At 42.9% G+C, this 23,914-nt stretch overlaps 1 protein-coding gene across 2 annotated transcripts in view; it reads right to left on the reverse strand.

The window, feature by feature from the left end:
- LOC141476562 (protein mono-ADP-ribosyltransferase PARP8) overlaps positions 1-23,914 on the reverse strand; it is a 188,167-nt gene that overhangs the window by 14,666 nt on the left and 149,587 nt on the right. Inside the window, exons 15-17 of one of the 2 annotated variants that reach the window (XM_074165254.1) lie at positions 14,671-14,763; positions 9,502-9,627; positions 7,974-8,039 (exon numbers count right to left, since the gene is read on the reverse strand). In XM_074165254.1, the coding sequence (XP_074021355.1) occupies positions 7,974-8,039; positions 9,502-9,627; positions 14,671-14,763 (285 nt within the window). The remainder of the gene's footprint in view (positions 1-7,973; positions 8,040-9,501; positions 9,628-14,670; positions 14,764-23,914) is intronic. The other variant, XM_074165253.1, reaches the window with a different exon arrangement.

Genomic DNA, 23,914 nt, shown 5'->3' on the forward strand with positions numbered 1-23,914 from the left:
GTAGTTTATTATACGGTGGAGCCTCTTCTGCACGCATCACCTCCTCCTCCGGTGACATTCCAAAATCCTTGCTTTCTGGCCAGTCCATAATCACCTGCAATCCACTTACTTCATGTAGCATCCGTTGCATGATGTGTGGCAGGGACCCTTTCTTTGAACATCCAACCCAGCACCAGCAGCCGAGGTGCCAAGAGGAGCTGTGCTTCCGTACCAACCACTTCCGAAGCAGCTCGAACCCCTTCGTATGCTGCCAGCATCTCCTTTTCTGTTGGAGTATAGCGGGCTTCGGATCCTCTGTATCCCCGACTCCAAAACCCTAGAGGTCGACCGCATGTCTCCCCTGGCGCTTTCTGCCAGAGGCTCCAAGTAGGGCCGTTCTCCCCAGCTGCGGTGTAGAGCATGTTTTTAACATCTTGTCCTGCCCGGACTGGCCCCAGAGCTACTGCATGGACTATTTCCTGTTTAATTTGTTCAAAAGCTTGTCGCTGCTCAGGATTCCCTTTAAAATCGTTCTTCTTCCGGGTTACTTGATACAGAGGGCTCACAATCAGACTGTAATCTGGGATATGCATCCTCCAAAAACCCACAATGCCCAGGAAAGCTTGTGCTTCCTTTTTACTAGTTGGTGGAGACATAGCTGCGATTTTATTGATCATGTCCATTGGGATCTGACGGCATCCATCTTGCCATTTTACTCCTAAAAACTGGATCTCCTGTGCAGGTCCCTTGACCTTACTTCGTCTTATGGCAAAACCGGCTTTCAGAAGGATTGGAATTAGTTTATTCCCCTTCTCAAAAACTTCTTCTGCTGTGTTGCCCCATACGATGATGTCGTCAATGTACTGGAGATGTTCCGGAGCTTCACCCTGTTCCAGTGCAGTCTGGATCAGTCCATGGCAAATGGTGGGGCTATGTTTCCACCCCTGGGGCAGTCGGTTCCAGGTGTACTGGACACCTCTCCAAGTGAAAGTAAACTGTGACCTGCACTCTTCTGCCAGAGGGATTGAGAAGAATGCATTAGCGATATCAGTTGTGGCATACCACTTGGCTGCCTTGGACTCCAGTTCGTATTGAAGTTCTAACATGTCCGGCACGGCAGCACTCAGCAGTGGTGTGACTTCATTCAGGCCACGATAGTCCACAGTTAGCCTCCACTCTCCATTAGATTTCTGCACTGGCCATATGGGACTGTTAAAGGGCGAGCGAGTCTCGCTGATCACTCCTTGAATCTCTAGTTGACGAATCAGCTTATGGATGGGGATCAGAGAATCTCGGTTAGTTCGATATTGCCACCGATGAACTGTTGTGGTAGCGATCGGCACCTGTTGTTCTTCGACGCTCAACAGCCCCACAACAAAAGGATCCTCTGAGAGACCAGGCAAGGTAGTTGCCTAGTTAATGATAGTTAATCATAGTTAATGATTTGCTTATGCACCTGGACACGCATAAGTCTATGGGGCCGGATGGCATTCACCCAAAGGTTCTCAGGGAGCTGGCAGGAGAGCTCACCAAGCCTCTCTCCATTATTTATCAACAATCCTGGTCAACAGGAGAGGTGCCAGATGACTGGAGGGTGGCCAATGTGACGCCCATCTACAAGAAGGGCCGGAAGGAGGATCCTGGAAACTACAGGCCTGTCAGCCTGACCTCGGTACCGGGAAAGATCATGGAGAGGATCATCCTGAGTGAGCTCTCAAGGCATGTGCAGGGCAGCCAAGGGATCAGGGCCAGCCAGCATGGGTTTATGAGAGGGAGGTCCTGCCTGACCAACTTGATCTCTTTCTATGACCATGTGACCCGCTTTCTCGATGAGGGGAAGGCTGTGGACGTTGTCTACCTGGACTTTGGTAAGGCCTTTGACACCGTCCCTCACGGCATTCTCCTGGAGAAACTGGAGAATCATGGCATAGACAAGTGTACCCTCCGCTGGATAAAAAACTGGCTGGATGGCCGTGCTCAGCGAGTTGTGATTAATGGAGCAAAATCTGGTTGGCGGCCGGTCATCAGTGGTGTCCCTCAGGGCTCAGTTTTGGGGCCAGTCTTGTTCAATATCTTCATTGATGATCTAGATAAGGGGATTGAGTGCACCCTCAGTAAGTTTGCGGATGACACCAAACTAGGTGGGAGTGTTGATCTGCTTGAGGGTCGGCAGGCTCTACAGAGGGACCTGGACAGGTTGGACCAATGGGCCAAGGCCAATGGGATGAGGTTTAATAAGGCCAAGTGCCGGGTTCTGCATTTCGGCCACAACAACCCCAGGCAATGCTACAGGCTTGGGGAAGAGTGGCTGGAAAGCTGCCTGGCAGAAAAGGACCTGGGAGTGTTAGTGGACAGCCGGCTTAACATGAGCCAGCAGTGTGCCCAGGCAGCCAAGAAGGCCAACGGCATCCTGGCCTGTATCAGGAATAGCGTGGCCAGCAGGAGCAGGGAAGTCATCGTGCCTCTGTACTCGGCACTGGTGAGGCCTCACCTCGAGTACTGTGTTCAGTTTTGGGCCCCTCACTACAGGAAAGACATTGAAGTGCTGGAGCGTGTCCAGAGGAGAGCCACCAAGCTGGTGAGGGGTCTGGAGAACAAGTCCTATGAGGAGAGGCTGAGGGAACTGGGCATGTTTAGTTTGGAGAAGAGGAGGCTGAGGGGAGACCTCATTGCCCTCTACAACTACCTGAAAGGAAACTGTAGAGAGGCGGGGGTTGGCCTCTTCTCCCAAGGGAATAACGACAGGACCAGAGGAAATGGTCTGAAGTTGCGGCAGGGGAGGTTTAGATTAGATATTAGGAAGAATTACTTTACTGAGAGAGTGGTCAAGCACTGGAACAGCCTGCCCAGGGAGGTGGTGGAGTCACCATCCCTGGAGGTATTTAAGAAATGTGTAGACGTGGCTCTTCAGGGCATGCTCTAGTGCCCGGGATTGTTGGTTTGTGGTGGGGTGTTGTGTGTGGGGTTTAGTTGATGGATGCTGCTTGCTTTTTTTTTTTTTTTTTTTTTTTTTTTTTTTTTTTGTGGGGGTGTTGTTGTTTGTTTGGTTTTGTGTTGTGTTTTTTTGTTTGTTTGTGTGTTTTTGTGTTTTGTTTTTTTTTTTTTTTTTTTTTTTTTTTTTAATGTGGTTGGACTCGATGATCTCAAAGGTCCCTTCCAACCACTAAGATTCTGTGATTCTGTGATTCTGTGATTCTGTAGAGAACTGTTTAACTTCTTCCGCCTCCAAGGCAGCTATGCCAAAAGCCCACCGGTACCCTTTTGGGTCCTTAAAATACCCTCTCCTGAGATAATCTATACCAAGGATGCATGGAGCATCTGGACCAGTCACAATGGGATGCTTTTGCCACTCATTCCCTGTTAGGGTCACTTCATCTTCCAGTACGGTCAACTCTAGGGATCCCCCTGTCACTCCAGAAATACAAATGGGTTCTGTCCCTCTATAGCTTGATGGTATTAGGGTACACTGTGCACCTGTGTCCACTAAAGCTCTATACTCCTGTGGCTCTGATGTGCCAGGCCATCGAATCCACACTGTCCAATAAACCCGGTTGTCCCTTTCCCCCACCTGGCTGGAGGCAGGGCCCCTCTAATATTGGTCATAGTATCCGTTACTCACTTCTTGCAGAAATGATTTGGAAGTTCCTTCAAGGGGATCAGAAGTAGGCTCAGGCCTTCTATTCTGTCTGGGGAACTGCACATTGAAAAGTGGGGTGGCACTTTTCCTGGGGAGATCCCCTTTTGTGGTTGTTCTTCCTTGCAATTCCTGTACCCGTGCCCGTAGGATCGAAGTAGGTTGTCCATCCCACTTCCTCATGTCCTCTCCGTGGTCACGCAGGCAGAACCACTGGGTGCTTCGTGGGGTGTACTCCCTGTATTCTCTGTCTTGAGTGGAGAAACGTCTGTTCCTAACAGCTGAGATACTGGCTCGTACAGGTGGGGAGGACATATTCTCTTCAAGTTGCTGGACCTTCCGGGACAGTTTCTCCACAGCTGAGACGAGGGGAGAAGAGAGATTTTCTTCATATTGCCAAAGTCGGGCAGCCACCTCATCCACCGTTGTTCCCTCTTCGCCTTTCCATTCCATCACTGCTAATGAGTTGGCATATGACGATGGGGCGCTCTGTACAAACTTCCGCCACATGGACCTTGTGCATTGGATCTCATCAGGATCTGTGGGAAACTGTGCATTGTCCAGGTCATGATAAATCGTCTCCCGCATGGCTAAGTCTCTCAGGTACTGGATACCTCTTTCCATCGTGGTCCACTTGCTCGGATGACATACAACATCTTCACTGAAGGGGTACCTTTCCCTCACGCCTGACAGGAGTCGCCTCCAGAGGCTGAGAGCTTGTGTCCTTTTCCCAATTGCCTTGTCAATGCCCCCCTCTCTAGACAGAGATCCCAGCTGCCTGGCTTCCCTACCCTCCAATTCCAAGCTACTGGCTCCGTTATCCCAGCACCGGAGCAGCCAGGTGACAATGTGCTCACCTGGAAGTCGGCTGAAATCTTTTCACATGTCCCGCAGCTCGCTCAGGGACAGGGATCGAGTGATTATCTCTGGTTCTGCCTCTTCCTCTTGTTCTCGTGACAACCCTGGATCATCGTCATCCTTCGCTGAGCGAACTGATTTCTTGGTGTATTTCTCCTTCTGGATAGGGGCAACTGATACGGGCACAGGTTGGTTTTCTGGTTCATTTGCAGTGCCTGCCACTGGGGTTGGAGTAGCCACCGCGCCTGCTGCAGGTGCTGGAGCAGCCGCAGTGTCTGTCGCAGGGGTGGCAGCAGCCACACTGCCTGTCGGCCTGGTTTCCATCTCTTCCTCCTGAGGATGCTGTGCAACATTGAGCAATGCTTGGTAGATTCTGGCCAGGGCCCAGCACAATGCGGTGAGTTGTGCCTCTCTGGAATAGCCACAGCATTTTCCTTTCAAATATTCTATCATTTTATCAGGGTTCTGTAATTGTTCGGGGGTGAAATCCCAGACCATTGGAGGTGAAAAACTCTCTAGATACCTGCCCATGTTCTCCCACATGCCATGCCACCCATGACTCTCCAGCCTCAGGGCAGATCTCGGGGTGGTAGTCTTAAATAGTTGCTTAACCCTAAACAAAAACTGAAAAACATTCAGGAGACCTAGCAATAGGACCAAGCTGGTTTGCATGTCCCAAGAGTATTCAAAATTCTCAAAAACTGGCGTACTCAGCACGAAAGAGAAAAGGGAGGTGAAAGAGCCCGGGAAAGTATCCTCCCCTGCTTCCCCCATAGACTGAGTGTGATTATTAATAAATTCCCCAAGATATGGGCAGGAAAACAGTGCCAAATAAACACCCCAACATAACCATCTGAACAGCGATGCTATCATATCATAAGTTGATATCACACAGGACAGCAAAATTATAATCCTGATCCCTCTCCCAGAAGTGATAAACATCATCATGGGGAGTACATAGAGCATGTAAGAGTTTACATAACACAGCCATGAAAACAAACAAAGCAACATTGTGGCCAGCAAATAATACAATAAATACATATAACAAATTCCTTTTAACACGCTCTGGTCAGATCTGTCTTTATCTCAACCCTCCGAGTGCCCCACGTTGGGCGTCAAAAGGACTGTCGTGGTTTTAGCCTTAGACAGCAACAAAGGACCACGTGGCAGCCGCTCGCTCAGATGGGGCCCTCCCCCCGCCAGCGCGGCCGTGAGGGGAGAATCGGAAGAAAAAGGCAAAAACTCGTGGGTTGAGACAAAGGCAATTTAACAGAACAGCAAGGGGAGCAAGAAACAACAACAATAATAACACCGACAGAGGAATATACAACCATGAGTACGATACCACCGCTTGCCGACCGCACCCGGGACACACCCCCCCCCCACACCGCTCTGCTCCCCCGGGGGATGACTTCCTCTTCCGCCCCCCCCGACTTCCTGCCCCTCCCCTTCCCCGGCTAGCTCCTGCTACCCCCTGGGCATGGCTCACAAGGGATGGAATACCTGTGTCCCTGCTAGGTCCTGGGGAGAATTAACCCTATCCCCGCCAGACCCAGGACAGTTACATTGCCCATGAGTTCATCTATTAAAACGAATACATGGGACTCATTACTAGTCTTAAATCACAGTTTTACTGACATTTAGCATTGTACAGTTATAAACAAGAATTTATATAGCAATTATTTTCCCTGGAGTAAAGTAATAAGCATATAATTAGCATCAAAATAAGTATATTATAGCAAACATTGGGGATCTCACGGAGAACAGCAGAAGATGTCTATTTATGTTTGGCTCTTGGAATAAGAAATTGGACTGGAACTTCACAAAATTAAGTCTCTCAAAATACCCCAAGTTAATTCACTCAAATTTGTTAACTCTTTTATGGTATAAACTGGTAAAGTAAAATACTGTATCATCTTACAATTCCTTTGGAAATCTTTCTTGATTTCAGTCTTCTTGATTTTCTTCTTGATTTCAGTCAGTGCAAAGCATCCCTTTGAAACTCTTTAGTCCAAGAATTATTTTAACGTTAAAAAAAGCAAAATGGTAGTTATTTTTCTTTTTAAAACACGGTATATTAGGTTACCTGTTTTTTTAAATTTTACAAGATGTTACATTAAGTAACAAAAATATATGAATTTTAATTTTCCATGTATTTTACTGCTCTCTATGCACCTCATTCTTCATTCCAGAATCCCAAAGTACTTTACGTATACATACAGAATAAGATTTATAAACTCTTATATAACAGTTGGAAAAGCAAGGTACATGGGAGAGGTTTCAGCAATCACTTATAATCAGCCGGGCTGTTTGGGAAAGGAACTGTAAAAATAAACATAAGTACGGCGATCAGATTCTGTCTGTGAATATTGAGAAATTGTATGGTAGCAATCCCAAGAGACCCAGCCTTCCAAGTCCCAAACCATACTTAGCTGATCAAGTGTTTTGTTATAACAGAAATAAAGCTATCATTCAGAACACTGTCACTGCTTTGGAAATAAAAGATCCAGTTTGATATTTCCAGAAATGCGGCAGTTGGTGATCATCTCGTTACAATGTCCCATTTTGCTGTTATCTCTTATTTAAACTTCAAAAGATCTGAGTTCTACTTCATCACTTTTATTTGACTGCCATTATGGATACTCTAGGTTTGTTATTTTCATAGAATCATAAAATGGTTAGAGTTGGAAGGGACCTTAAAGATCATCGAGTTCCAACCCCCCTGCCATGGGCAGGGACACCTTCCACTAGAGCAGGTTGCTCAAAGCCCCATCCAGCCTGGCCTTAAATACTTCCAGGGATGGGGCATCCACAACCTCCCTGGGCAACCTGTTCCAGTGCCTCACCACCCTCACAGTAAAGAATTTCTTTCTGGTATCTAATCTAAATCTCTTCTCTTCCAATTTAAAACCATTACCCCTTGTCCTATCACTACACTTCCTGACAAAGAGTCCCTCTTCAGCTCTCCTGTAGGCTCCCTTCAGATATTGGTAGGCTGTTATAAGGTCTCCCCGGAGCCTTCTCTTCTCCAGGCTGAACAACCCAGCTCTCTCAGCCTGTCTTCATAGGAGAGGTGCTCCAGCCCTCTGACCATCTTCGTGGCCCTCCGCTGGACCCATTCCAACAGGTCCATGTCCTTCCTGTGCTGAGGACTCCAAAGCTGGACACAGTATTCCAGGTGGGGTCTCGCGAGCGCAGAGTAGAGGGGTAGAATCACCTCCCGTGACCTGCTGGCCACACTCCTCTTGATGCAGCCCAGGATGCGGTTGGCCTTCTGGGCTGCCAGCGCACACTGCAATGTGTGCATTTTAACACACATTTTTGGACTTGATGATCTGAAAGGTCCCTTCCAACCTAGACAATTCTATGATTTTAATATTATTACAGCTCTATAGGAAAGAGATGATAGTATTGACTTTCTCATTCATCATAGGCAAGCAATAAAAACATCTTTCTAGTTCTAGAAATGGCGATTAAGTTATGTAAAGATTTTTAAACTCACCTGCGTCATCTCTCTAATAGAAGTGATACTATCCAATGCTTTCATGACTCGGTCATAATTCTTCTTCTGATGTAGCATAAAATAAGCAAATAAGTTAAAAGAATATTGGTCTTTGGCTCTACAAAAACCTGCATTTCTTGAATGTGTATAAAGCCAAAGTTAGGATGAATGTTCAACAAACCGATCCTTTGAAACATTTCTAACAAATAGCTTCCTTCCACCTTACACACAGACTCTCTCATTCATAGTCCAGGAAAATTCCCTGAAAAAATATTATCATGATGGTTTTTCTTTGAATTTTACTGGAATCCCCAACACACAACAATGTGACTCACAAAATTAGGTCATTTTTTAAACAAATATTTGTAACTAAACACAGGCTCTGCCAGTTATTTGGACAATATGCTATTAAGTTAAATAATGCAGTGAACAAATAGATTTTAAATAAAATGCTAAATAAGCAGATGTGTTTACTTTGCTAACAGCTCTATAAAACTTCAGAGGTCCTTCAGTTGTCCCTCTGCCTCACCCTGACCCTTGTCTACCTTCTGACTGGGAACCGCTACTAGAGGGCTCCACCGTATCTGAGCAGATGAGCTTAACCAGCTCCACAAGCCACATCGCCTTCAGGAGCCTCATTGTTCCCCATCTTTGGGTCTTGCCAACTTCTGCCCATAGGCTTTCACCTCATCCATGCTGGCAAGAAGCTGTGAGGAGGTGGTGTGGGCCCTGCCAACCCAGAGGCTCTCTCCACTCCTGGCATGACCCCTTTTCACATTCGCTCATTTGCTTCAAACCCCAGCCATGCCTAGCCACCGGACTAGTTGTCTTCTCATCAGCCCCTTTCCGAACACCTCCCAGCAAGTCTTCCTTCCCACATGCTACAGAACACACTCGTCCCTTCCTCTGAGAAAGATCACCGATAACTAGACTTTGTTTAGAAAAAGTGAAATGCATCATAATGTAGGATGTCCAACGTTCTCATTTTTACTTCCCTAGGGCTTCCCTGAGAGGCAGCATTTGCAGCCTGAGGAGCAAGTAGTGCAAACACAATTCTTTACTTCAAAATTTGATGCTTGTACAAAACTCGACTGTTATGTCCAACATTTGATAAAATTAAGTTTAAGGACATTATGGATTGCAAAGAGAAAATGAGATGACAGCAATAACCACTGGAAATCCTCCAGTCTATATGGTCTACACCTCCCAAAGGCCATCTTTCTCTTTGTGTACAATGTGTACACTGAGAGAAAGACACTAAGAATATAAAATTTTGCACCTAGAATGTGGACCATAAAAGTAGTTCTTGGCTTCAACATAACTTCGAATGCAACTTACAGTTTATTCACAAATACCTTCTCAGAGACAATTAAAAAAACTACAAAGTTCTGAAAATAGTCACACGCTTGTGCTATATTCTGGAGTTGTATCTCTTACAGTAAAGATACTCCTCCAGAAGAAGACTTTGCTTTGAAATCTAACGCATGACTGAAACCAAGCTATGACATAATGAAAGATAACTACTTACCCTGGGGTTAAAGGCCAGCATCTGAGGATCATTAGGATCAACTACAGAAGGATATGGCTCAAAAATAACAACTTTCCTAGGTGACTCTAATGCAGACCGACACATGGATATTAACAGATCAACCACCTAGGGATAAAGAAAAATATTTATTTAATATATGTACTTCCAGTCTGCTTTTTTTATACTTTGTAGTAATACCATATTTCATTGTTATCTGTATTACCCAAACCGTGTTTTCCACAGGACATAGTTTAGGACTGAAATTTTTCCATTGACCTCAACGGGCTTTGGGTACATTATTCCAGGTGCATAACTAGGACCAGTATCTGGTCCTAAATGTATTATCACATCAAATACATTGCTTGCAGTTCTGCTTTCTCTTGTGTACATGTGCTAATTCCTGGATGAAATTAATTCTCTAGGGAAATGAAGTTGTGCTGAATCTGTGTGCTGTAGATGCCAGTGAAAAATGTTGCTCAAGAAAGAGGAAGGGATTGTGAATCTGTGCCACTGCCCGCTGTTCTGCTGAAGATTGTAATCATGGAAACACTAGTAAACATTGCTTCTGCTAAAGCCAGAACAGTGCAGTGATTTAACAATCATTTGCATGGCTCACACTGGGAGATCCTCTTCCTTCCTTCCTGTTGTACAAAATTATCACATGGCTTTGAATATCTATGATTTCCAAGATTTCGCCTTAAGTTCATGCGTGTAATGTGTACACAGGCATATATTCACATATGTGCACATAGGCACATATACAACTTAGCAACAGATTTCTGTATAGTTGTTTCAAAATTTGCAACTCAGAGGTTAAAAATAGACTACAGCAATCACAAAACAGAGAGAATGCAGCTTTCTGGCAACTGTGAAACCTAAATCCAGCTCATAATGAAATTCAAAGTTGCTACATAAAAACATAGCTGAAGATTAGCTGATTTCCCCCTGGTTTATCTGTGCCTTCTGAAAACATTCCTGTGTGAAAGCAGACTGTTCCATGAAAGAAAGGAAAAGCTGAAATGAGCCATACTTAGTAGACATCCCTGGTTCCTCCCACAGTTCCACGTGTATCAGATCTCATCTCACAGCTCAAGCTGTTCTAGAAGTTATTATATATCTGCCATTGTATTTGATCATTTGGAGTAAAAAAACCCGATGGTCCTTTAGAGAAGCAGAATGAAAATAAGAATCATGGTGAAAGGGAAAAGGAACTGTGCTGCAGTGAGTCATACTGTTGCCATTCTCCTCTGCTCCTTTAGCACGAATGGACAATTTTCTCCATCAGTTTAAAAATATTCTGTTAGCTCCAGTTACTAAATATCTCACATATATTGAAAAACAAAGATTTTAAATAATGGTTCCTTCTTCCATGGTGCTCTGATTTCTTTCCAGTTTATAATACCTACAAGTGTGATGAATGTTTCAAAATAGAGCATCCACATTAGCATTTGCAAAGGAGACCAGGAGTCTGCATACACAGCCAGGTCAGGCAACAGGCCTGCAACTGTGTAAATGTATTACCGTGAAACTGAGCCCGAGTTCATGCACTCTGCTTCTCAGAAGCACTTCTTAGCATCCAGTTGCAAAACGCTACTAGGGAAGAGTTATTTGAGTCCCCAAACCTCTTAATACAGTGACCCAAAGTTGTCTTGCTTTATGATTTGCACGTTGGGACTTTGTCTTAAAATTGGCACAGTTCTTAGAACACCATCCCAAAGCCCTCCTTTAAAACAACTTTTGACTCCTATATTGTTTCTTAACAGGATATCAACATATTTTTCTGACATGGGGAAAACATGCATAGATCAGGCTTAATTAAATCCCTGATTTCCCCTGAGAACATTGTTTTGAGCTGATGGAATGCAGAGCAACTTAAACTGGGAGGTAAGTCTAATACAAACATTATAATACAAATTTGCATATGCGTTCCTTGGTAATAGGAAGTGCTGTGGATCTAGTAAATGTCCTTATAGCTGGGCCCAAACTTTTCCTTAACAGTAGGTACTGAAGTACATAAGTTAGGATTTAAATATTTTAAAGGAGGACAAGATGACACTTACTGATGACAATTCTCTCTTATGACATCAGTCTCTCAGACAGTCTCTCTCTCTCTCTCCAGAGACTCTCTACAGGGAGTCTGAACTATCAACAAATCAGATAGATATTTAATTTTCAGACATTTAATTTTTAGGCATTTTGACTATGTGACTAAAATCATTGAATCATGGAATTGTCTAGGTTTGAAGGGACCTTTAAGATCATTGAGTCCAACCATCAACCTAATACTGCCAAAACCACCACTAAACCATGTCCCTCAAAAGCACGTCTACCCCTTTTAAATACCTCCAAGGATGGTGATTAGTGTTTACCAGAGGTATTTAAAAGATGTGTAGATGTGGTGTAAGAGCCCTGAAAAAAAGAAGGGGGAGAGGTCTCCCCCCCACCCTGCAATCCTTCTCGAGGAATGGAATGGAATGTCTCAAACACTCAAATGTAAGGATGAATAATGCAGGCCTGGTGTTCAAAGAACTGATAAGGCTAACAGGCGCCTGAAAATAGGTGGGAGGACTGCCTTGTGAAGACAAGACAGTTTTGCCACTCATGTGGTGAGCTTGCTAGTTCTCTGTTCGCGAGGCCATCATGTCTGATAAGTGACCTTTGCCTCATTATCCACGAAATGCATATGAAAGCACACACTCCTGCATATGCTAATGAAGATTATAGAGATCATGCTAAACATATATGACTATGGCACTTGTCTCTCCACCCAAATCATGCTACACATCACCTGAGAGAAGGGAGAAACCTGAGAGGAGGCTGTCCGTGGCAAGGAGGGTGGACGGTGCTAATTCAGCAAACATAAAAGGGGGAAATAAGTGCCCCTAGAGAGAACAAAGAAGATTGTGCCTGGGAAGATTCCCTGGCTGGAACCAGAACTGGTGATCTCTTTATCTCTGTCTTTTTCTGTCTTTTCCTTTCTCTATTCCCCGGTTTCTCTTTTCTCTTAGAGTTGTTAAGTAATGGTTAGAGTCGTTAAGTAATGACCTTAAGTACCACTTGCCATAAGTTGTTGTATACCTGTTGTTAAGTAACACAATGCATACCTCACCGCTTGCCATAATTTGTTATATGCCTAACCAGTCATCATGGACCTAGTTGCTAATCTAACAAATGTTTGCATATGGACCTTGAGATTTGTCTCACCTTAGTCCACGCCATTGGGGATTTACGAATCTGAGTCACTTACCCCTCCTCTTTCCTGAGAGTGGGATGTGACATGTGGCAAGGTGAGTTCAGGCTTGAAATTTTTAGAAAGTACAATCTCTTATTATTAAGAAGGAGCCATCAGAATATTTGGAGTGACAGAATAGGAGTGTATACCTTAGGAAACTAGCTGAAAGCATAGCAGAAAGAAAAGAATGTGATATCTAATAATGGAAACCTATATTTAGGATCTTCCACTACACAGAATGATCTGGAGGAAGATTCAGCTGACAAAATGTAGAGATTCACAATGTGAATGCCTACCTCTTACTAGTCACCCTAGGCTCTCTTTATAATCAATGGAGAAAATAACCACTGTGCTGATAGTCTGTGTTGATAGTATATGCTGTGATTCATGCCATCCTACACTAATGTCAAAAATAGCTCAGATGAATCAAACCCTACCTGTGTTAAATTCTTTCTGCAAACAGGAGTGGGAGCTCAACCAGATCAGATGTAGTGAGATGGGTACAATGCTATTGCTAGAGTGAGACTTAGCAAAATTTAGTCATCTAGGTCCAATGGAACAATCGACAAAATCTCTTATCTAACTCTTTTAAGTACCATTAAGGTTGTAATCACTTCAGTATTCTTCAGCAAAGCCATGTAGATGTACTCTAGATATCTAGAGCAACCTTTGCATACGCCTGCAACAGTGATACCTACATAAAAACCAGAGTGAGTGCTAATCAGGACCACCTCTCCTGACAGCTGTATTTAAAAAGAGAAGTGAGAGTTACTTGTTTGTACCTAAATATCATGTAAGTGCTTATATTCAAAAAATAAAACTCTAGTTCCACAGAAACACATAGCTGAGGTCTTCAGAGGACTTCAGGCTGGGGAAAAGGTGAGGCTTCATCAGCACACCTCTCTACATTTCTTACAAGCTTGCACAGGTATCCCAATGTTTGGCATGCTAGATGTTGCAAATATCTGATGTCTTCAGACATCAGATGAGCTGATGGTCAGGTCCCACAGTTATATACTCAAGTGAAGATGCTGGTGTAAGGTGTACGCTGTTTCTTCCTTTGAGGATATGTCCATAAGTGGTATTCAGGCACTTAGCCAAATAGTTTATTTCCAGTGGCTAGACACACTAGTGCTAGTTAAAGCTAACTGAACTGAACATTTGCTCTTCCAAAAACCATGTTGCTTACTACATAAGTGCACAATGAGTGAAATCAGAGAGGAATGCACTTTTCCATAAGATGTGTAAATTTTTAACTCTTATAAGATCTTTTAATTTTTTAATTTACCGAAGTCCTGTAACTATTGTAATCTAAGGTTAAATGTGATTTGGAAACAGTTTAAAATACTTTGTTTTAAGGCACATCCAAAATTATTAAAGAAAACAATGATATGGTTATAACTTCATTAATAACTGAACTTAGAGTCAGGAAGCAAGCTTAGATTAAATTACTGATCCTTGAGAAAGGAGAAAAAAAAACTATGCAGCAACATCAGTAAGGACTTTCCCACTGTTATTTAATGATCAAAACAACAGATGCTCAGTGGATAGCTGCATCCTAACACCATGAACAGGAAGTAGCTTATTAATTGCATGAGAGTAGTAATGGCTCATTAGCTGAAAATATATGGGAATTATCTCCAAATGACAATGGCTGCCTTTATTAACAACCCAGGTGACCTAATTGAATATAACAGAACAAGAAAAAAAGGTTACCCTAATTACATGAAAGCAAAACAATGGAAGCACCTCATTAGTACTGTTTGAAAATGCCATGCATAAAACAGTGTATTTACAGTTATGAGTGGACAAATAAATAATACTTACCAAAGAGTATTTATATGGGGAATACAAGTCAAAATAAATACTGGAAGAAATTGAGAAGACTGAGTATACTATAGAAAATCAGACATGTAATAAGCATTAGATAATTCTACCTGAGCCCCAGTTGCAATTTCATCAGCAGCTTCGTTCATCACTCCTAATGTTTGGAAAGCAAATACACAGAGCTCCCGTTCACAAACAGTGGGCTACACAGAGAAAGTAAGTTAATTATACTTTTGTTCTAGTTTTGGGTTATTGGTTTTATCATGCAATATCTACAACAAAACCCAAATATATTTAATGGTCATTTTTTTATTCAGATATTAACTGCAACATTAATTTCAAATTATGAATACATGTCAATTATTGAGGAAGATACATTAGAGAAGCATTTTGATAATCTGAAGAACAAGTGTTAAGAACTCTAGCCTCTGTGAATACTTATGAGTTTTAAACTTAAAAGAAATCCAAACAGATTACAAAATCAAAATTACAGTCATAGTACACAAATGTCCTTAACACTATCCTATAAGACTCCGAAAGCTTCCTACATAATTAAAATTAATGGAGAACAAATCCAGAAACTAATGGGGGCACCCCCCTTTCATAAATGCAGGTTTATTCTTCAAAAGTTGTTATTCTGCTGTTGAGAATACACATAAAAATATGATCCAGAAGACAAATTTCTTGAAGAAGCTACTTTTAATTTAATTTTTAACTAATTGTATTAGGTTTGTGTGGCAAGGTTTTGGTAGTGGGGGGCTACAGAGGTGGTTTCTGTGAGAAGATGCCAGAAGCTTCCCCCATGTCCAATAGAGCCAGTGCCAGCTGGCTCCAAGACAGACCCGCTGCTGGCCAAAGTTGAGCCAATCAGCGATGGTGGTAACATATTTAAGAAGGGGGAAAAAAAAGCCCACCCTGCTGCAGAACAGGAGCCAGAAGAGAGAAGCGAGAATATGTGAGAGAAACAACTATGCAGACACCAAGGTCAGTGAAGAAGGAGGTGCTCCAGGTACCGGAGAAGAAATTCCCCTGCAGCCCGTGGTGAAGACCATGGTGAGGCAGGCTGTTCCCCTGCAGCCCATGGAGCTTAATGGTGGAGCAGATATCTACCCTGCAGCCCATGGAGGACCCCGCGCTGGAGCAGGTGGATGTGCCCAAAGGAGTCCGGGGCCCCTTAGAGAGCCTGTGCTGGAGCAGGCTCCTGGCAGGACCTGTGGCCCCATGGGGGACCCATGCTGGAGCAGTCTGTTACTGACACCCCGTGGAAAGGACTCATGCTGGAGCAGTTCTTGAAGAACTGCAGCCTGTGGGAAGGACCCACACTGGAAAAGTTCATGGAGGACTGTCTCCTATGGAAGGGAGCCCATGCTGGAGCGGGGGAAGAGTGTGAGAAGGAAGGAGCGACAGAGACAACATGTGATGAACTGATCACAATCCCCATTCCCCATCCCCCTCTGCTGCTCAGGGGGTAGGAGGTAAAGAAGCCGGGAGTGAAACTGAGACTGGGAAGAAGGGAGGGGTGGGGGGAAGGTGTTTTTAAGATTTGTTTTTATTTCTCATTATCTTACTCTGACTTTTGATTGGCAATAAATTAAATTCATTTCACAGAATCACAGAATCTTCATGGCTGGAAGGGATCTTTGAGATCATTGAGTCCAACCACAAAAAAAAAAAAAAAAAAAACAACAGAAAAAACCCAAACCAACAAACAGACACAAACCAACAATCTCGGGCACTAGAGCATGCCCTGAAGTGCCATGTCTACATGTTTCTTAAATACCTCCAGGGATGGTGACTCCACTACCTCCCTGGGCAGGCTGTTCCAGTGCCTGACCACTCTCTCAGTAAAGGAATTCTTCCTAATATCTAATCTAAACCTCCCCTGCCGCAACTTCAGACCATTTCCTCTGGTCCTGTCATTATTCCCTTGGGAGAAGAGGCCAACACCCACCTCTCTACAACCTCCTTTCAGGTAGTTGTAGAGGGCAATGAGGTCCCCCCTCAGCCTCCTCTTCTCCAAACTAAACATGCCCAGTTCCCTCAGCCTCTCCTCATATGACTGGTTCTCCAGACCCCTCACCAGCTTGGTGGCTCTCCTCTGGACACACTCCAGCACTTCAATGTCCTTCCTGTAGTGAGGGGCCCAGAACTGAACACAGTACTCGAGGTGAGGCCTCACCAGGGCCGAGTACAGAGGCACGATCACTTCCCTGCTCCTGCTGGCCACGCTATTCCTGATACAGGCCAGGATGCCCTTGGCCTTCTTGGCCACCAGGGCACACTGCTGGCTCATGTTAAGCCGGCTGTCCACCAACACCCCCAGGTCCTTTTCTGCCGGGCAGCTTTCCGGCCACTCTTCCCCAAGCCTGTAGCGTTGCCTGGGGTTGTTGTGACTGAAATGCAGGACCCGGCACTTGGCCTTATTAAACCTCATCCCATTGGCCTTGGCCCATTGATCCAACCTGTCCAGACCCCTCTGTAGAGCCTGCCGACCCTCAAGCAGATCAACACTCCCACCTAGCTTGGTGTCATCTGCAAACTTACTGAGGGTGCACTCAATCCCCTTATCCAGATCATCAATAAAGATATTAAACAAGACTGGCCCCAAAACTGAGCCCTGAGGGACACCACTGGTGACCGGCCGCCAACTGGATTTCACCCCATTAATTACAACTCTCTGGGCATGGCCATCCAGCCAGTTTTTTACCCAGTGAAGAGTACACTTGTCCATGCCATGATTTGCCAGCTTCTCCAGGAGAACGCTGTGGGGGATGGTGTCAAAGGCCTTACCAAAGTCCAGGTAGACAACGTCCACAGCCTTCCCCGCATCGAGAAGGCGGGTCACATGGTCATAGAAAGAGATCAAGTTGGTTAAGCACGACCTCCCTTTCATAAACCCATGCTGGCTGGCCCTGATCCCTCGGCTGCCCTGCACTTGCCGTGAGAGCTCACTCAAGATGATCCTCTCCATGATCTTTCCTGGTACCGAGGTCAGGCTGACAGGCCTGTAGTTTCCCAGATCATCCTTCCGGCCCTTCTTGTAGATGGGCGTCACATTGGCCACCCTCCAGTCATCTGGTACCTCTCCTGTTGACCAGGATTGTTGATAGATAATGGAGAGAGGCTTGGTGAGCTCTCCCGCCAGCTCCCCAAGTACCCTTGGGTGAATCCCATCCGGCCCCATAGACTTATGGGTGTCTAGGTGCATAAGCAAATCATAAACTACTTCCTCCTGGATTATGGGGGGGTTGTTCTGCTCTCCATCCTTATCTTCCAACCCAGGAGGCTGTACACCCTGGGGGTAGCTGGTCCGACTAATGAAGACAGAGGCAAAGAAGGCATTAAGTATCTCAGCCTTCTCCTCGTCCTTGGTCGCAATGTTTCCCCCTGCATCCAGTAAGGGATGGAGATTCTCCCTATATGATATTTTTATTATACTTATTTTAATCAGATCCTTAAATATAATAACCACTTTTATTGACTCACGATTTCCTTATATTTAAATATTTGTAATAAAAGTACTGTTATCACATGCTGAATTCCTAAAACAAGGTATCTCTCTACTAATATAGCAGTAAAACTGTTGCATTATTAAAATGCAATGTAGTCCTTCCCTACAATATTCTTACCAGTTCTAGAGTAACAGGAAGAATTTAATATGGGATTAAAAAAATTTTAATAGCCTGTTAATACAGAACTGAATAATGTTGAAGTTTCTTTAGTACATTATTATATCTGCTTTGCAAAATACATTTTTTAGTTAGATGAACCAAATCATATGATTGAGAAGGACCTTTGGAGGTCAGTTAGTCCTTTTATTCTCTCATACAGGACTAGCTTTATCTGAAGTTTTAGATAAAGCTAAAACTGGCTTTCTCTAATGCTTTGTCAATGGAACAGGTTGGCCAGAGAGGCTGTGGAGTCTCCACCCTTGGAGATATTCAAAAGCCAGTGAAAGGCAATGGATGAAACAAACTCCAGATTCAGGGGCTTTTCACTAGAGACACCTGTCCCATGGGAGAATATCTCTGTACTTCAGAATTGCCTTTCTGGAGGTCATTAAGTTTGCTTCTAATATTTAGTCTAATATGTTAGTTTGACAGAAATCAGGATAATCTATTTTAACTATTTTAACAACACATGTGAATGAGATACCAACTGTTTCAAAATGTCAGAAAAAAGCATTTCAAAGAATGTTTTTGAAATAATTCAAATCTAGCCATTAATTGCAAACAAATAATAGTCCATGTCTCACTCATCTAAGCAGCTTCTCTGTTGAGGACAAATTCAAAGACAGTAACATGATGTGATGTCTAATGATTCAAATGAGCAGACTCTTACTGTTTTCAGTAGGTTTACCAGGTCTGCCTTCTCTGTCTCTCCTCAGCACAAAACCTGTCTGACCTTGTACTTCTCACTGTTTTTCAAAGCTGAGCAAAGAGCTACTTCAGAAGAGACTGACGACAGAGCTCCTGAGAACGGTGCAACACAGGTTGCCTTGCAGGAGGATGCAGCCTCTTTCTCTGTGATTCTTTACATGAGAAAAAGGAGCGGTTTGGATATAAAGGCTGCAGTCTCAATGCTCAGTAATGATTTCAAAACTGTTTCTTAATCCTTTTATGAAAAGTGAAATATGTAGGATTCTGATCACTGTTCGGAATAACCGCATGAAATAGTATGGCCTATGCTATTCAAGAGGTTAAATAATACTTTTTGTTCTTAGGATCCATGGATTCATTGAATTTTCCCTGTGCTTTGCAGAAAGACTGCAAATCATGCCATGCAGTGATTTCAGGGAATTTGCAGTTTTTGATGGTATTCTATATAAGTGTGTATCTCTAAACATCCAATTTAACTTTTATTACTTTGGGTGCACTGTAGAATCATAGAATCTGAGAATGATAGAATGGTTTAGGTTGGAAGGGACCTTAAAGATCATCTAGTTCCTACAAACTGCCATGGGCAGGGATACCTCCCACTAGACCAGGTTGCTCAAAGCCCCATCCAGCCTGGCCTTGAACACATCCAGGGATGGGGCATCCACAACTTCTCTGGGCAACCTGTTCCAGTGTCTCACCACCCTCATAGTGAAAAATTTCTTCCTGAGATCTCATCTAAATCTACCCTCTTTCAGTTTGAAGCCATTACCCCTCGTCCTATCACTACATGCCCTTGTAAAAAGTCCCTCTCCAGCTTTCTTGTAGGTGCCCTTCAGATACTGGAAACCTGCTATAAGGTCTCCCCGGAGCCTTCTCTTCTCCAGGCTGAACAACCCCAACTCTCTCAGCCTGTCTTCATAGGAGAGGTGCTCCAGCCCTGTGATCATCTTCGTGGCCCTCCTCTGGACTCGCAGGTCCATGTCCTTCTTATGTTGGGGTCCCCAGAGCTGGACTGTAAATAATCATTAGATCTCACTGTGCTCTTGAAATAAATACTAAAGAAACATACTATGATGAGAAATAACTTTCATCCTCATCTCATATGGGAAAGGTGTAAATACCCACAGGACTGTATTGCCTACTTTACTGGCTTTTTTAAAAAGAGGACGGAATGAAGTAATGGACCATGGACCTTTATAAAGAAGAGCATTACAGTACTTTTCTAAGACTCCTTCTTCCATTCCAGAGAACCTTTGTCCTTCCCCTTCACAGTAATACAGCTGCAGTTCCTTGTAAAAGCATTAGGTTTGTGAGCGTTTTGAAGTTATCTCATCTACATAATGTGTTTTTATCTACACACGCACTTGTAAAGTACACACAGGGACTTTATTTCAGGGACTGTTTATTTCAGGGACACACAGGGACTGTAATTCTGGTCTTCTGTATTTCAGGGAACTTTTGGAGCTCAAAAGAAAACTGGTTGTCCTGAAAGATCCATACTTTGTTCTGTAAAGAAATTCCCAAGAAAATTCTAAGAATTTTGTCTTTATTCATCTTCAGTAAGTCATTAAGAGAGCCTCTTTATTTACTCTCAATAAGTGACTAAGATGATAGACTAACAACATCCAAAGATTCCTGTGTACAACAGGATCCCTGAACTGGCAGGGAACATTTCATTGCAAGGGGATTGGACTAGATGACCTTTAAAGGTCCCTTCCAACCCAAACTATTCTATGATTCTATGGTTTGTATGATTAGATTAATACTGAGGGCTCTAGAGAAAGACAGGCGTCCAAGAGCATAAAGCCAAACGTATGCAATTGTGTTATGCACCTGTTCTGCAACAGACATCTTCCATATAATGGTATGTCTGCCATGTGGATCTAGTGTCTAAATTAAGCTATACCAAAAGACACATCTTGTTGTCATCAAGTTGTTCTTATCTTATGGGAAAAGATGTCAAGATTTTAAGAAAGCAAATCAAATTGAAATAGATATTAAAAACAGGCCACACAATACTGAGAAGAAAGCTTGTGCTGAGAGAGACTGATTTAAAGATACTGTATAACTAAGATAAAAACATAGCCTGTAGAGCAAATCTACAGAAAGGAAAAGCTTTATCTCACAGTGTCACTTCCTATCTTCAGCTGTCCTGAGGATGAGACATGCAAGTCAATAATAACCAGCACAAAAAATTACACCCAGGTATGGGAGTTTTCAGTATTAAAAGAATGTAATTATCGTGTGATGGCAATTGTTGAATTTTTTAAACTGCATTTCAAGACAATTAATTAAACTACACTATAGTTCAGGAAAGGTGTCAGGCTGACATACTGGAGGATTACAGAATCAAATTCTTTACTGACATCAATGAGTATGGCTTCTTTGCAATTGTGTAAAACTCCATTAAATACCAGAAAAGCAAGACTAAATAAATTTAAAAATAATTTCTCAAGCAATAACTTTTCTATGCTTTTATAAATTCATATGCTTTCTTCATTGTTGAAAAAAAAGTCCAGAAGGTAGAAGGGAAACTCATCATTAAGGATACACCCACCCAGACATGACCCTGTGTGCATCTGTGTGGAGGAACTATTCTTTAAAGGAAGAGACTGTTGAACCATCCAGAACTATTTAGTCTGTGGCATCTCTTGGGATACAACCAACTATAGATAGAGCCTAAGTAATGCCTTTGAGATATGGAAATCTGTAGAAAACGTGATCAAGACACAGAATCTAAAAATATAAGCAGACCGTGGCAAGGTTCTGATCATTATGAAATCTCATGAAGTTACTGTGGTATCAAAAGCATGAATACTCTAAAGTTCTTTATGAAGACTAGGGATACTACATATGGGATCCATTAAGTGACGCAAGGCTAGAACGCATGTAGCCTTAACTTAAATGAAAGCCCCCTGCATTCTGCTTAATAAATATTGTAATAAATACTGTAATAAATACTGTATTTCTGAGATCTGCTGTTGCAGCAGTATTAAAAATAAAGTGCTCTTTCAGTTGAGTCATTCTTTATTCCCTTTACATACATTATATGTATATATGTATGTGTATGTGTGTGTGCAGCTGAAGCATGTAAATAAACCCTACAACTGACTACCTTAGTCTGCCTCTGACAGCTCTCAGTAGAATGAAGCATAAATTTCCTTAAGACCCATTGGCAAACTCATGCTCTATTCAAATTGAGATCCTTTCTCACCTTCTGCAGAACTGCAGACTCATTAATGGCTCTGTATTGCTTATTGAGTCATTCAAGCATACACAGAGCATGCTAGATTTCTTCCTGCCATCTCCTTCTCCCTGGGTTATATAAGGACACCCTTTCATTTTTGCAAAGCTTGCTAGGTTATGCTGCTTGCAAAGGCACTGATGAATATGTGCCCAGTGGCAAACACATTTGCACTTTCCTCTGTTTTGAAGGACTGACAAATTCTCAAACGGATGGCTAAAATGAGCCCTCTTCAAGCTGAAGACAGAGAAAAGTCATTCTGAGGGATTTCGATCTCTAAGGTGGGAAAGCAAGAAGAATTACTATTTTTGAATTTAGAGCAGATGACTTTCCATTCTGTTTTCTTTTAATAGTTCATGATGTGAACAGGAATAAATCCTACTGTTTGCTTTGTCCTATGGACAACAGATAAACCCCAGTGATTTAAATAATTATATTATCCAAAATTTGCATATTATTCAATTTGTCTTATCCTGTCACAGGTAATATGCATAGAAGTGCATTCAAAGATGAACAACAAGGAACTGGCGCCTTTTCTATAGGCTTCTAATCAGGGTTTGGTGTCTGATAAATCTGGCAGAAAAACATGTTTTTAAAAGGTAGATATGAGCTTCCAGAGGCAAATAAATGCCTGATAGGGTTTTCAGAAGTACAGAGGTTTAACCATGACTTAAAAGAGTTTTAACTGAATATGTAGATGCTTTTGCAAATCTTATTAGCAGCCTATTTACATACCCTGCCTGCAGTCAGAATGCCTGACTGTAGTGCCACTGAGCGTCATGGGGGATGACGCTGAGGTGACTTCTGCTACCATGTAAGCAATAACCTTTCTGAATTTAGTTCCATGGAACTATCATAGATGATATATGCTTCATCTTATGTGTAGTTGCCCACCACACTGTGGAGAAATTGGCAGATGAGGTGTCAGACCATTCACACACTGGTATTAAACAGTTTTCCATGGCTTTGATCTTTTAAGGTTACTCAGGTTTCCATAGGATTCAGGACAGGTGAAATAAGAAGGATTCTAAACTGCAAGGTCAGTCCTTAAGGTAAGAATTTTATTCTCCTATATACTCTTTTACAAAGCTGCACTGATCCAGTAGCTCCAGGCAGGGTGTGTCTTTCATGACCAATCTTATTCTTTTTTACTATGCATTCACCAGCAGCATGAGAGGGTGGAACGCTCAGCATGCAAAATTCTTGGTTCTCAGTTCTACAGGAATGAAAGGAAGGAAGAGCTGTGTAACTGGCCAGTCCTTGGGCATACTGAATCACAACAGTGCCCCTGGACTAGGTCACTGCTAGATCAGACACTTCACAGAGCATTTCTTTCTACGGCCTTTTTTATCACATTATGGAGGATGATTCATTCCATTGGCCTATGAGCAAAAGAGTGTCAGAAGAACTTCATGACCTTGTAGCATTAACACTGGTGTATCTGAATACCCTGGTCATGGCTTGATAGGAGCTAAAGGACTGAGGTGACCCTAAACTTTTAAAAGAGTGCCAGAGGATTGGGAAAGCACTCTAATACACTTCCTTTAGCTTATCTGGTTATGACTACTCTAGCACAATAGTGTTCAGTGAAATACAACCTTCCTTTATGTTTCTATGATTATTATACAAGCCTGCTTTCTATCTCCCTTGCTTGCAATACATTTTTTTCAAATTTACAGTAAAATCTAGTTAATATGCATTACATTCCTACATCTTAAAAGGATATTAGGG

Source organism: Numenius arquata, chromosome W (genome assembly GCF_964106895.1).
Source record: "Numenius arquata chromosome W, bNumArq3.hap1.1, whole genome shotgun sequence".
Classification (NCBI taxonomy): domain Eukaryota; kingdom Metazoa; phylum Chordata; class Aves; order Charadriiformes; family Scolopacidae; genus Numenius; species Numenius arquata.